Below are 15357 nucleotides of genomic sequence, written 5' to 3'. Positions count from 1 at the left end.
TTGTTTTTTTGTGTCACGTATAGGCTAGTACATATTTTGACAGTCTCACTTTTCCACAAGGGATCTGATTACAGTCCGTGTCGCGATGATGCACAGGCTGAAGGATTCCTCTCATCTTATTGCGCAGGATGATACTGCAGCTCCGCTACGGCTTCGCACTCCAACCCAACTTGAAACTGCTCCCTTTGCATGGCTACATTCAGGCCCTGCGACTAAAAATGTCAAGCTTTTGCATTTTAAAAAAGTACTTGTCAATACTTGTAAAAGGTATTTCAATGAGCAGTTCAGATATGGAAAAGACTGTAAAGGCCGTAAAGCGCCACATTTGAGAGTTTTCAAAATATCAGAAATGATAGATGCGATGTTGCTCGAATAATAATCACATATCAGTAAATATTCATTTTCAAACGGGTATAAATATACTGTTTTTGATTTGGGCCACGCTGAAACAATGACACCAACAAAAGTAAATAATTTCTTTTATGTTTAATCACATGAAATTGATGAAACATTCAAAAAAAAAAACGCGAATCAATTGCTTGATCGGAAGCTTGGAACTTCTGATCTATTTTTATTTTCATCAAGTGAACGCACCACTCCGACTGTGGAAGGGACAGCACAGGTAACCAATCAGCGGCTCAAATCTTCTCACGCGCGTCAATGCAACAAGCGCGGAGGCGGGACCGCGGTTGTCTGAAGGGCTGCTCTCGGTCTCGCGGCGCCGCCTGCTCTCGTCCCATTGGCGCAGGTGATCTGTCTCAGGATGCGCGAGGAGAGCGGAGGAGAGGGGAAGAGAGAGGGGAAACCGCCGATGGTGAAGGGTCCAGGGCTCGGTTAACGGGGAAACAAGGATACCGGCCCATCTCTGTTTGTCCTGGGCAGCTGGGCAATGACAGACTCACCGAACGGGGGACTTTGAGATATGACGAGGCTTTTTTCTGGTTGGTTATAGTACTATGATTTGGTATGTGGCCACTTTGATAGCAAGTGTATTCAGCACCCGAGGAACGGCCGCTCAAGGTGAGTCGAAGTGCAGTATCTGTATCCACCGGCGTCCTGTGTTTAAGTTTGAGCTCAGCAATTTTTTTCACCCTTTCAAATAGCATTTTCTCGCTTGCTTGTTTTTCAACTTTTCTAATGTCGTATGCATGTCTGTAAGTTCATGTGTTCATCACCTGGAACCGGGCGACACATAAAGAACCGGTTCAGTTTTATTTAATAAGCAGTGACAAACCTTGCGTTGAAACCTGCTTCTTCTCACTTGGAGTTGGGTTTAATTTATTTATAGGTCTGCCAGAGATGTGACGTTTTTGGCTTCAGATGGAAATATTTTGCAGTCATTTTTTTTTTTTTTTTTACATCATCATCCTCCCCAGATGTTTTAGTTCGCTTTATTTTAGCTCCGGCACGTTTTGCCGGCAGTTTGTGCACTGCAGCATCCAGCTTCAGGATCATTTCGTCAAACGTGAGGAGGAACGGGATTAGTATGGTGGGCCGGTGTGGATGTCGTTAAAATGCTGTGAGTTGATTAACCTCTTCCTGTAAAAGTGTCGAAGTGAGTCGTGACCTGTTCTGTCCGCCAGAGGGAGCGCCTGGTCACTGAGGTGACTGCGAGCAGATGACTCTGCTCTGCTGTCACTCCTGTAATTTGTGATGGCTGGATGTGAGGCTGAGGAGATTTGACAGCCGTATTGGGTTTGCCCTGATGGCTTCATAAAAGGGAAAAGCCACCTGCAGTTCACCCTGTGCTGCTTGCTGCCGAGGCTGGAGGAAAAGAAGGAATCCCCTTTTGTGTTGGACTTCTTAAATACACTTTGTAGATCATTTCGGTGATACTTACCACAAGCCTTAAGTCCTTTATATAACTTTGCAGGAAAGGGAAAGTACACCTGAAATCATTGTTGTTAGTAAAATATTCAGTGCAAATGTATAATTGTTTAATCAGAGTAAGCTTAAAGTTATTTTTCTGGAGTTGCCACTTTTATTAAACACTATTGGAAGACTTGTGCGACAGACTGGCGACCTGTCCAGGGTGAACCCCGCCTCTCGCCCGGAACGTAGCTGGCGATAGACCCCGGCAACCCTCCTGACCCCATTAGGGTCAAGGGTGAACAGAAAATGGATGGATGAATGACTTGTAAGCTAAAGTTTAAAGCTGACTGTATTTTGTTTCAATACCATTCAACATGTCAACTCATTACTACTGAGACCAGTTTCTGACTGCAAAGAATGTCATCAATTGAATTTTTCAGGTGTCAGGTTTTATAACTCGGCTTTCCAGGTCAGAGGAACTCTGATAATCTTTTATGTCCACAACTGCTGCGGGATCTTATGGGGTTTTCACACCTGACAGTCCAATAGTCTCGGTTTGATTGGGGACCAAAATTGCAACGTTCGCTACATTTTCAGCTGGTGCGGTTCGCTTTCAGACTGCATGGTGTTAAATGAATCAAACCATTAAAAAAAAAAAAACTATTTACCTCCTCACCTGTGGTGGCGCTGCACCAAGAACCACTGAAGGAAATTACATGAAAACCTCTTAGGAAGACACTGAGTACAATTTCCTTCTTCACAAAATGTTAAAAACGGAGGGGCAGGAAATTTTAGCAGTTGTAGGATTTCTTTCTTTTTTTGTTAAAATACTACAAACTGTTTCCCCCGTTAGCGCAAGACTCACACATTTGTTTTGGTCTTATTTACTTAGAATGCTTTGCTCTGTGCTACGCGTTTGCTTCCTTCTTTTGGAGTGATCTGCGGTCCGCTCGGCATCCACATGCATTGAAACATCACCAGAGTTCTCTTTAACCGAACTGAGACCAAGGTGGGGGTTTTCGGTCCGCGTTAGAGTTAGACTGCACATTCACACCTCCCCAAATGAACTGGACTTTCTAGGCAAGTTAACTATAGTTTGATTAAAGTGGACTTTACAGGGCTGGTGTGAATGCACCCTTAGTGACCAACATTCAAAAGCTCAGGGAGAGTTGTGGGGACAACAGTGATGGAAAAAAATAGAGTACTGACGAAATATTAATTTTGATATGTAGCAATGCCATGTTTTTCTAACATCTTGCAGCTTTTGCTGAAAGTGTTTCATTGGCTGTTGTTCAATATGTTTGGGATTATAATCCAACAACCTGTTAAAATGACAGACTCCTTCTATGTGGTCTAATGTAGGAAAGTAGAGCCATGTTTGACAAACTGTAGCTTCTGGAAAAAAAAACACTAACTGAGAACATTTGGGATGAAGTTTAGGTTAATCTCTGACAAAATGTGAACTTTTCAGGAAACACTAATAAAAAAGTGTTTTAAATGGAAAGTCATGTTATTTGGTCAAAGTCAGATGTTGCATTTTGCACTTTTCAAAAGTTATTTATCAGGGAAACGACTGACAGATGTGAAGAGTGATCAATAGATTCATCTTCACAAGAAAACAAACATCAGGTAAAGTGGAGATCTGAGTTTTATTGTCTGACAGCTACAGTGTGTGAAATGAATTTAAAACCTGAGATCCCTGCTGTTGTTTAGTTTAAGTTTTGACTAACACTCATTTAGGAATCATAATCTTTGAAGGCTACTTTTTATAGGATTTGTGCCCTTTCTGGTATATCTGGCTGAATATTTGACAACTACTAGATTTCATATGAAACTCAAACCAGACATTTGCAAACAATTTTTTTCACTGTCTGAAGTTAAATCAGACCAAACATCCCCTGTTGTAGGTCAGTTTGAATTTGCTACATTATTTCTATTTGCTTAAATATCTCAATAATGAGAGAAAGACTATTTCAGTTATTTATTTATTAATGTTTTCAAAGTCAGAAGTTTACATACAGAATTGTTACTATCTCTTTAAGCCCAGTTCAGATGATGAATGTCATGACTCAAACGTGTCTTTGAACTTATCATTGCAGACTCTTCTTCAATGTATCACTATGCTTGACAGTTGATAAAGTGTTGTTGGGCTTAAGAGCCTCACCTTCACTCATTGTTCTTGTCCTTCTTGTCAACATTTGTCTCATCTGGTTGTAAAGAATTGGGCTTGTCCATATGGATGGTTGCAAAGTTGGGTTGAGCTATATGTCGACTTTGGATCTCTCTCTTCACAACCACCTTGGACAGTAACGCGGGTGTTTGAACAGTTTCCAGACTTGAGCTTCGGTAGTTGCTTCTTTATATTTCTCTGAGATTTAAAGTTTAGGTCCTTTTTTCATACTTTGGCAAAAAAGGACCTAACACATTTGGATAACTTGAACTCATGTTGAGTTGTTTGAACCAATGATCTTGGAGTCTTCAGATGTTTAGAAATGGTTTTAATAGACCTTCTCAGGTTTTGAAAATCTTTTATTCTACATCTTTGAGCTTCACTAAATTCCTTGACTCTTTTATCATTCTAACAATTGACTGTAGTCAGTTATTACCATAACCTAAAAGCTAATTAATTAATTACGTAGATGTTAATGCAGTAACATATTTGTATATATATATATATATATATATATATATATATATATATATATATATATATATATATATATATATATATATATATATATTTTTTTTTTTTTTTACATAAAAAATGTTACAAGCGGAACATTTCCATTTGTGTGTGTCTGGTACGCTGGTAAAGCTGACACACAAGCGAAATCTGCAAGCAACAGCTATGAACGACAAAGTTGCTTCTCTTGGCCCACTGGGGGTTAAGAGTGCTTCAAAATATTACATAATGCGATGCCGTTAAAGACTAGTGTTGTGCTAACAAAAGTTAGCTTATCAGTGAAGCTGCTCAAACCTAGAATAGCATCTTGATGCTAAACATGTTGCAGCAACACAGACATACCCAACGCTAATCCACAGTCAATATTTCTAGTATTTTTTGAAAGAAGTTCCATGAATGATCAGGGGTTTGTGAAACATTTGAAACAGAATGGGTATAATAGCAATTTCCTAACAGATCGCAACTTTTGTCTAGAAATGAGGTTAAGTTTAAAATATATCTAAATAGATTGTTGTTCAGGATTCCTTATCATAGATCTCCAAGGCTTGCTTAGTATTGGAACCAAACAAAAAAACTGTCCTCAAACCATTTAATATTTCCAACAGTAACCTTGGCAACTATACAAGCCATAGTTATACAAGTCATCATCTTCTCCATGTATGTTGTGTTGACTTGGACCTCAGTCACATGATAACGGAGGACCAGAAAGAAAATCAGCACCCAAATCTCACCAAACTTACAGAAATGCCCCAAAACTTCAGATCTGGTTAAAGACACACTCCATCTCTCTTCACTGCTCACCTTCAAGAGAGATGGAGAAAAAGATTTCTTCACATCACTGATTAGATGATGGAGCAGCATCTCACAGGCATTCAGGTATATTTGTTTTTATTAGGGACAAGTGTTACTTAACTCAGAAGTTATGTAATTTCTTGCCTAAAGCTTGTTTTAACATTTTTGTCTTAAGCAACACGTTTACACGAGGAGCGAAAATTGTAGCTTGACTTGTATTACGTTAATATACTTGGTTATTATGTTGTGCTACATTAAATGTTTGTGCATTCGTGTGTACACAGACACGTATGGATGCCAACTGCACTCTCAAGCTGGCAGCTGACACTCGGCTCGTCTGCTAACCCCCCACGCCCGAGTCGGACGTTCTCCCTCCCTCTCTCCCTCATGATATCCATCCCTCCCTCACTCCGTTTGCTCCTTTCTGTCTGCACCAGCTCCTCGCCAGCCCTTCTACTGCGTACACTTGAGTGAACTCGCTCCTCTCTAGGTTTTGAGTGGCCTCTCTCAGCATGGGTGGGCGACTCGGGGAAGGGAACATGGTGGGTTGTGTTAATGGAAGCTCAGGGTGCGCTCCACAGAGAGCTTCACAGGCACACATGTCCACATTCAGCCGTCCCCTCAGGGGAACACTGTGTCTTTAACCAGATCTGAACATATGCCCACTAACAGGCTCTGTGCCCCAGACTAAGTTGCACTAATTATGACTAAGCTGTGTGATAAATGCCGCACAGTCACCAGATAAATACATATGCCACTGCTTGCCGGGAGGGATGGGGAAGGAAGGCGAGTGGGATGCTGGACGATGGCAAATGTCAAACTCTCGACCCGTTTTAGTTATCAAAATTATGTCTGCTGCAGTATGTAACTTTTATTTTATTTTTACTTTTATTGTTAAAACTTCGCCATGTTGTGATGCTGTAACGTAAGACAGATAATCTGTGAACAGATTGATCTCCTCCGCTTCCTCCCTGAGTTATTATTGCTGACTAAAGAAATGCACATCTCCAGACCAAAAACAATCAGAGCTAGAAGGAGGGGTTTATCTTTGTCAATCAATTTTGTGTGTATGCTGCTAAATCTGTTAATGGTAGAGAAACAACTTACCGTTACAGGAAACCGTTTATCTGCTGTCTTGGGTGGCTATGCTAGCTAGCCAGAGCATTCATGATTCATGAGAAGCTCTACTGTTGAAAACATGCTGTAGAGTAACAGAAGGGAGAGAGGTTGCTATTTTTTTTTTACAGATGTGGCATGCATTCACCCATGTTTACTTCAATTGCTAAATAAATGATAGTTTAACAAACTTCTTTGAACTCCTGGGTTCTGTGTCCGACCTCCAAGGTTCTTTTAGAGAACCTTAGTGAACAAGCAGCATGGAAACCAAGGAATGCTGCAGTCTGGTCAGGGAGGAAGTTCTAGAGAGGTTCTAGAGGAAGGTGAGGTTATGAAACTATATGTCAAGCCTTGACCATCTGGGCACAAGTCAAAGGTCTGGAGCTGTAACTGCAGAGCAAATGCTATTCTATCAAGTATTCACTCATGTTTGCTAAATGCAAAAGCACCATTCACTTTTCAGACTTATTTTGGAAAAAAAAAAAAAAAGCTAAACACTATGCAATTTTCTTCCCGTGCAGCTCTATGTGCTACTTTGTATTTTTTCTGTCACATAAAATCCCTCAGAGTAAGTAGAAGTTTGTCATGGTAACATCAGAAATGTACAAAAGTATACATTTTCCACGGTCGTATAAATTGATGATTAGTTACCTAGTCACAGTTACATAGGTATGTTACTTGAAATCAGGGTATCTGCGCAGCCTTAAAAAGTCTTAAATTTGAGTTGGTAAAACCTGCAAAACCTTGTAGAATAAACAACCAAATTCTTTGACCTCAGAGTGCTCTCACAGTGATCATTGGTTTTCTACGCTGCTGCAGCTGTCACTAGAGAAACTGTAGGTACATCTTGAAATAATATAATATTGTGAAAAGTTAAGTATTTTTTTAGCGCTCATGTCAGAAAGAAGAACTTATAAATCATATAGATTAATTACACAAAAAGTGAACTATTTCAAGCCTTTATTTCTTCTAGTTTTGTAGATAATGGAAAACCATAATTCAGAGTCAGTGTGGAAATTATTATATTACTTTGGATCGATTAAAAAAAGAGGATATTCTAAACAGAAATACTAGGCTTCTGAAAAGTGTGTTAACTTTTATTCACTCAATCCTTGGATGACCTTTTGCATTAATTACTGCATCAATGCGGCGTGGCACGGAGGTGATCGGACTGTTTGATAGCTTGAAGTGTCAGACAGGATTGTTGGGTCTGATGTCGATCATCTTCCTGTTGACAACACTCCGTAGAGTCTCTGTTGGGTTCAGGTCAGACCAGTTTGGCCAATCAAGCACAGTCACACCATGGTCACTGAAACTCTTGCACATGCTTGACTCATTTCTTACTGTTCTTGCTCGAGTGCGACTGAAATTTGGAAGGAATCATGCATGAATCACTCCCTTTGGATGACGACTTGCATCAGCTAATGGCCTTGTTGTGAAACTCATGCTTTCTGTTTTAGCTACTGTTTATGTGATTATGTGCAGACAGATCACTGAGTCTGTCTTTTATGAACAGTTTGATGAAGCTGAGCTGTTTGCTCCTCAATTCGCTCCTCTTGTGCATGGACCAGTTTTGCAAAGCACTAAATATGTGCTGACACGAACACGGCCATCGAGTCCAACAGACGTGAGCAGTTTGTGCTCTATTTTTTACTTTTTATTGCGTCAGGTCCCGGTTGTCTTCTCTTCAGCAGGAAACACAGCAGGTGTAAAAGTGCCAGAGAAAGAGACAGAAAGTATTCACTCACAATGAAACCTGGAGAAAATCACATAAGCACATTTCCAAATGAGTAAGAGATTGTAAGTGACAATAAAGTAATTCTTACCTTTAAATGATTGACTTAAAGATAAAACATGTTGACATGTTGAATTTAAAATGTATCACACTGTGTCCCTAGTACATGTAGTGAATCCTGTTGTCTTGTCTTATTGGATGAAAGAGAAGTATTTGGGTTTTTTTTGTTGAGCATTGCAGAAATTCCCAAGTGGGCTTCACCAGTGTTGAGCATTTTACTCACAAAGTTAGTTTATTTAAGTTTTGTACCCTTAACTTCTCCATTTGGACCACCATCTAGTGCAGGGACATCCAGAGTGAGCCCTGTGGGATATTTACAGCAATTGCAATGATTTTGTGCAGCCCTAATTAAACTTTTTCTAAAATGGAAAGTGTTAGCCTCAACACTTATATCACCTTGTTTTTTTTGGACTGATGTATGCTAAGCTAACTTGGGTTATTGCTGGCTTCTTGTTTGTGTAATATTTGCCAAAGCACATGGCATTTTGGGTGTTTTCTCAGATTTTCCTCTCATCATCTTTCACTCTCTCTCTATAGGTAGACAGAAGCATGCTGTTGTAAAGCAAACAGCAAACTTAGGGTGGACTGGGTGACCCTGACATCAGTCAATAAGAAAAATGCTTTGATCTGCATCTTGATGCTACCCTTAGCATTACAGTCCAGATTAATGCTTCTAGTGTGGTTCTGATTTAGCCTGTGAATTCAGGCTAAAGTAACGTACGCAGCCCTTAATTCTAGGATTGTGTATTTATCTAAAGGTTTTGAAATGTTCATTATTGTCCATATAATTTTGTATTTGTTCTATGGTTTTCTGCACTTGAGACTGTGAAGACCCAATACATTAGACCACTAGAAGTGTGAGTGTACTGTCCCGGTAAAGTTGTGTGGTCATGGATCAGCAAGGTGAACAAAAAACAGCATCAGCCACCGGTTCCAGATTTGTCACAGTCCCACATTCATAGCTGTAAGTTCTGTTTGGCTGGTTAAATAAGGATTTTCCTGGTTTTGCTGACTCTGGTGGAGTTTGCTTGAAATTTAGAGGCTAACAAATCAACCATAGTGCCTGTAATAGAGAAGCTATAATTTCAGAGACTGAGCAGTGTTAATGTAAAACATCTTGTATCTATGGAAACACATCAGCAACTTCAGAAAGGCAGTTTGAATATTTACTCTGACCTCTCAGAAACAGCTTCATTGCATTCGTATGACAACATTAAGTCTGTTGAACATGAAGAAGAGGTTTATTTGAATCTTATCTTCTCCTGTCATAATTACAGTTCACTATAAGGATGTCCTAATAAAACACCTGATCAGATGTGTTTTTTGTTTCAGTTTTTTGTTTTCCAACCAGATTAAGATGCTAAAGCTTCTGTCTGTCCAGTCAAACACACCAAACATCTGAGCTTTGGGCTTTCCTCGAAAGCAAGATCAAGATCAACAGAAACGTGGTTTAGTATAAGTCTAAAGTAGAGACAGAGCCCAAGTTAAATGAGACCAAATTTCTCTTTGTTCTCAGAGAAATTTAATTATTTCAATTTTACCTGAAATGTTTGCAACAACATTTTATGATGATGATGATTATTACATTTGACTTACAATCCAAAAGTTTAAGTAGATTTAGGATAATTGTTTTTTAAATGGTATTGGTCAAAACTTTTGGGTTTCTTTCTTCAAGCTTCTCACAACAGTTCTGGTCCATTCTTCTTAAAAGAAGAATGGACAGAGGTGGCCTATAAATCAGTCAGATTTGTAGGCCACCTCAGTACATGACACATTTCACTGTGGATAATGACTCTGCCTCACCAGCTTCAGCATCATCGTCATAACGTCTTTGGTTTTTGTTCTGGGGTCATCCTGCACATTTTGGACCAGAACCCGTTAACACAAGCAATGTGTCTTCCTAAGTGGTATGATGGTTGGGCGTTCCCATCATGTCTACACTTGCATAAAATTGTTTGAACTGACGAATGCCGCACCTTCAAGCATCGGTAAATTGTTCCCAAGGATGAACCAGACTTGTGCAGCTGAACAGATCTCTTCCCGATATCCTTGCCTTACTTCTTCTCATCACACCAGCAAAAAGCAGAGTGTTAAAAAAAATCCAATGTGTGCTTCCAATTAGTTCAAATGTGTCAGTTAACCTAAACCAGGTCAACAAGTGGAAACCCAAAAAGTTTGACCCAAGTCATACATTTTAACCAAATTATCCCTGTGAAGTTACTAAAAATCTCAGAAATAAATTCTGCAAATAGAAATAATTTAAGTTATTCTGACTAACCTAAAATAAGAAAAGTTTGGCCTGATTTAACTACAGACAGTGACAAAAATAATTGTCTTATTGGTTTTTTTGTCTGTAAAAATCTAGTTTCATCTCTGTACTGGAGAGACTGATCTTCACACTTCTTCTTCTTTGTGAATGTTGGCTGCTGTTTTGGTTGATAAAGTGTCAGAATCCATTTCTTTTAATCACAGTTTTTTTCCCCCTCAAACTTCAATCTTAACTAGGTTTGTAAAACTAACAGACAGAGGTTGAGAAATGACAAGGGAGGAAAAAAAAATTATGATACAGGAACGAGCCATGCTACGTCTCCACATTGACTGGTACTTTGTGCTGGGTGAGGAACAGTTTTGCAGATATCCGGTGTCTATTAGCTGCCCTGCAGTTAAAGTTCAACAACAGAGCACAGTGCATTCAATGCCAATGAAAAGAAGCTCCTTCAACTCTGAATGTGTCTCCATTCAGTTAAAGGTTTGGTCAGTCAGAGCGTTTTAGATTTTGAGCAAGTGATGATCAAATGCAGAGTAGATTGAAAAAGATCTGAGAGCCCATATGAATCTGAAGCAGACGAATCATCCATATCCTGATGTTGCTCCCTTTTCTGCAGGGAACCCAGAAATACATTATTATTATTATTATTATTATTATTATTATTATTATTATTATTATTATTATTATTATTATTATTATTATTACTACTAATAATAATAAATATTCATCAGATGTTAATTGCTTCAAATATAACAAACATATTTATGGAAGAGGATAGATCATTCCTTTTAGCTATCAGTTTACAACAATTAGCTTTTTTTTCATTAACGTGTTATTGACTGTTGCGAAACCGAAGTGCGAGTCATGCTGTTGGTGAATCAGTGTCACTAGAAAGGAAATAAGGTTCACTGTTCTTGTTTGTACGATGTGTTTATTTGACGGATCACTTCGCAAAAGCTCAGATGTCGAATAGAAGAAGATGGCAAAAGGTTAGTTGCTATAGTGTTCAGTCAGATCTTGGGTCAATACAGACATCATCTTTCACAACTTAAAACAATTGAACATTTTTCAGACCAGGTACGCAGAAAATTGGCTGATAGATTAGTCGAAGAAAGTGCTGCTTTTCATTTAGAACAAGCACATGCTTGCAGCGGACGGAGCACGACGGATAAATTTATTCAAACTCGTACCTCCTCATCAAGGACACAACACGAAGAAGTTCATATGATGCAGCTTTTAAGTTGAAGGTTATCGATCTGGTAGTACAGCTCGATAGCTGCTGCACATAAACTTGGCGCGAACGAATCTATGGTTCGGCGTTGGAGACGCAGATTTACTTAATAGCAGATTTATTCAAGTGGAAAACCGAGAGCAGCGGAGAGACCAGCGGCTTATATATGTACGTTTACAGGTTTTAATTTAAAAAAATTTTTTTTAAAACTTTGTGGGTGTGGCTTATAGTGAGGTGCGCTTTATAGTCCGGAAAATCCGGTAAATAATTTGATTAATTAGTTTTAGGATAAAATCGTGTTTTCATTCGGAGCGTTTTTTTAAAAAAAAAAAGCTATTCTAGGCTTCAAACTTCCCCTTGTGATGTGTTGGTCCTGTCTTCCAACTCCTAGCATGTGTATTCAGGGATACACTGGGTGTAGAAAAGCGAACTGGTATGTAGCCCAGCTACTTAATTAATTTGTTTCCCACAAACTTTTTTGTGTTCCAATTTTTTGATGATTCCTCCAGTCTAATCACTTAATGATCAGTCGAAGTGAAGTGGGTGGCTGATGGCAAAAACAAAGCTGCTGACCAAGAAAAGACAGGCTTACAGGCTCTCAGTCCTGTAAGCATTTTCACACACACGCCCGCGCACGCCCACATACACTCACACAGTGTTGGGATATTTTCAGCTTTTCATTAGGAGTGCCTGACTGTGACCTTTCCATTGATCTGATCTCTGCTGTTAAAAACTAAATGACTCTGCACATAAATATGGCAGTGGATCACCTGTTCAGATTTATTTTTTGTTGTTTTTGCTGGACAGTCAGTAGAATCCCACCACAGCTAAAGGGTACTACTCTATGTCCTTTTATGTATCAACTGGTACCTGCAGTAGCATGGAGCATTGTGTGATGTGGACTCAGAACTTGGGAAACGCATGGGAACTGCTGAGCAACCAAATATGCTTAAAGCTAATATTTAAAGAGAAAGCATTAGCGTGTGGTGTCCATAAGTTTAAAGACTTTCACTTACTTCAGCGTACTTCACTCTATGAGGCCGGCTCTATGTGAATGTCTGCTTGATACATCCTCGCAGACCTGCATTTTTACAACTGTGTACCTGTTACTCACTGTCGCACAGTAAACTGCCCAGAAAATCTTTGGGAACCACTGCACTAGCAGGTGTTCGATGGCTGTCCTTGTGGAGAAACGGGGCTAGGTGCCCAACTAGCTGTATCCATTTGCATTATGGGACATGAAGTACTACAACTGGTACACTTGATTATGAAATCTCAACTGTTCACGGACTCACAGATGCATAGCATGCACAGTACACCCAAGTAAGTGGCAGCCTTTACTACTTCACTGTTGCAGAAACAGGAGCTTTTCTGACCTTGTTTGGCATCAGAGTTTCTGTCATTGGCATTAGCACAGCTAGCATCTGGGCTGCCTGTTTGCCTGCCTCATAGGTAAAACATCTCTGAACAAAATTTGTGCTTTTTTTTGTCAGTTTAAGAAAGCAACATGCTGTTTACAGGACTTCTATATTTGGTAATTGTTCAGTTGAGGCGCCGAAGTGACAGGAAGCGCTGAGTGTTTGTGTTAGAAAATGGGCACAATTTGGGGAGATTTTCACACAAAGGAGTATTTTTGAATAATTTATGTTTTAGTATCGATTGTGTCTAATTGTTTATGACTTTTGCAACCCTACCAGTTAGTAGTTTGTTAGTTTAAAAAGACTTTTGTTGCCTGGTTTCAAACATATTTCTGGACTGTCAAAGGACAATGTTAAGCCTTGTGCTGACAGACTTGTAACTTTTTTAAAAAGTTTTATTTAGATGTTACTGGTACTTTATTTTTGTTGACCTATTTTCTATCAGTTTACATCCTTCAAAAATAATAGAAATCACAATGTTGAGCACTCACTCTTCTTCCACCTTTGAGTTGTTCCAGTTCAGCTCATCTCATGTGTCTGCTTTGGAAATAGAAGTCTCCTCATGGTTACATAATCCTTTCAGTCAAACAGTGTACAGCCACCGTGAGGAAATAATAAAGCAATGTATCTGCATCTCTCTTACTCACCCTGAATCAGACTGATTTCAGTAGAAACTTAAAGCCTACAGTACTGCAGGCTGAGCCAGACAAGTTGATTCTGTAATTGCTTTTTATACGTTAGGTTTTCTCTTGTTTAAGTGGGATTACTTTGTGGGTTTACAGGTCGGAAGAGCAATTTATAACTCAGACCTCAGTGGCTTGATGGTTGTCAAAATGAATGGAGTGAAGACGAAATGACCTGATACAGAATATACCCAAACATTGGACTGTTGGTTGTGAGTCTCTGTTGTCCACTTGGATGTTAAAGCAGTGTTACCTGCTGATCCTTGACATGATGTCATTCGCGGAGTTGTTGCCATGTTGTGAACACAACACCCTGGTGTGTTCACAGGGGATCTCTGGAGATTTCCTCCATACATGTCTGCTGTTTTACCTGTCCAACTGTAATTTATTTGTAATCTATTTATCTCTTTCTTGCTTCATCTTGACCCATTATGTTTATATATCCTTGCATAACAGTGTCATTTTACCATAGAAGAAAAATCTATGTAATTGCTAATGCTTCTTTAAAAAGAAAAAAAGTATTGTATTGTTCTGGATGTTGCATTTTGCACCTCCTTGTGACAAAGTGGGTACAGGCAGTGAATGAGATGAGTGGGAAGGTCTCCTGCTACTCCTGAAGTAGCATTACTGTTGCTCAGAGTAGACAAAACACTTCCTACAACCTATAGATGCCAGTCAGTCTGATATTTGGCCTAAGGAGAGGTGACTGACAGTGAACTGGCAACCCTTAACCTCCACTTTGGGTCAGTGAACTAATTTGCTGCTGGGTTTGTCAAGATGACGGAAAATATTGTTGGTAAGAGATATTTTGTGATGTGTCACACTGTCCCCTCCCCTTAAGAGTTAAGATTGTACAGTCTTACTCTAACATACTGTTTTTTTTGTTTGTTATTGTGTTGGTATGAATCTACATACATCGTCTTGCATGTTCCAAACCAGTACTGACTGTTCCATGAACGCTGGTTGCCATGAGCGTCCAGTGAACGTTTGCAGCCGATGTTTGCTGAACATCAAAATGAAACGCCATTAACTGTTCGGTGGACGTTGTCTCTGGACGGTCAGCTCACATCTAGGAAACATCCAGCAAATGTTCAGCCGACATTCACTGAACGTCCGCAGCCCAACGTCAGAGACGCGACCCTATCTAACGAGACAAGAGATTTAGTGAAAAATAATAGCTGGGATGCACATTTTAACGACACATAACAACTGATTAAATAAAATCATAGCAAAATAATTTTTTTCCCACAGTGACTGAACATTCAGACAATGTTGGTGATCGACAGGTCTGAAGGTCCTCTGAATATTTGCTTGTTAGCTGTGTTGCTGCTGGTACACCTGAATTTCCCCACTGAGAGACTTTACGTCCCATTCAGGCCTAGTTTGAACTTTGGCATGTTGTCTTCACCATGCCTGGGTGCCTAAATACGTTGAGTTGCTCTGCCATGTGACTGGATGATTTTCAAAGTGTGTAAACAAGCATCAGAACAGGTGAAGTAAAAACTTGTTCTTTATTACTGAGATGCGGTTGAACAGTTTTGCCTTGACATTTGGTGGA

The 15357-nt window shown here is 39.5% G+C and overlaps 1 protein-coding gene across 3 annotated transcripts in view; it reads left to right on the top strand.

The window, feature by feature from the left end:
• Positions 1-804: 804 nt before the first annotated feature.
• LOC102226145 (protein turtle homolog B-like) overlaps positions 805-15357 on the top strand; it is a 97701-nt gene continuing 83148 nt past the window's right edge. For all 3 annotated transcript variants that reach the window (XM_023342499.1, XM_023342498.1, XM_023342500.1), the window contains exon 1: positions 805-1020. In XM_023342499.1, coding sequence (XP_023198267.1) covers positions 957-1020 — 64 coding nt within the window. In that variant the 5' untranslated portion in view covers positions 805-956. The remainder of the gene's footprint in view (positions 1021-15357) is intronic.

This window comes from Xiphophorus maculatus, chromosome 11 (assembly GCF_002775205.1).
Source record: "Xiphophorus maculatus strain JP 163 A chromosome 11, X_maculatus-5.0-male, whole genome shotgun sequence".
Taxonomy (NCBI): Eukaryota; Metazoa; Chordata; class Actinopteri; order Cyprinodontiformes; family Poeciliidae; genus Xiphophorus; species Xiphophorus maculatus.
Note: the sequence above shows the minus strand (reverse complement) of the source record. Positions and strands in the feature narration are given on the sequence as shown.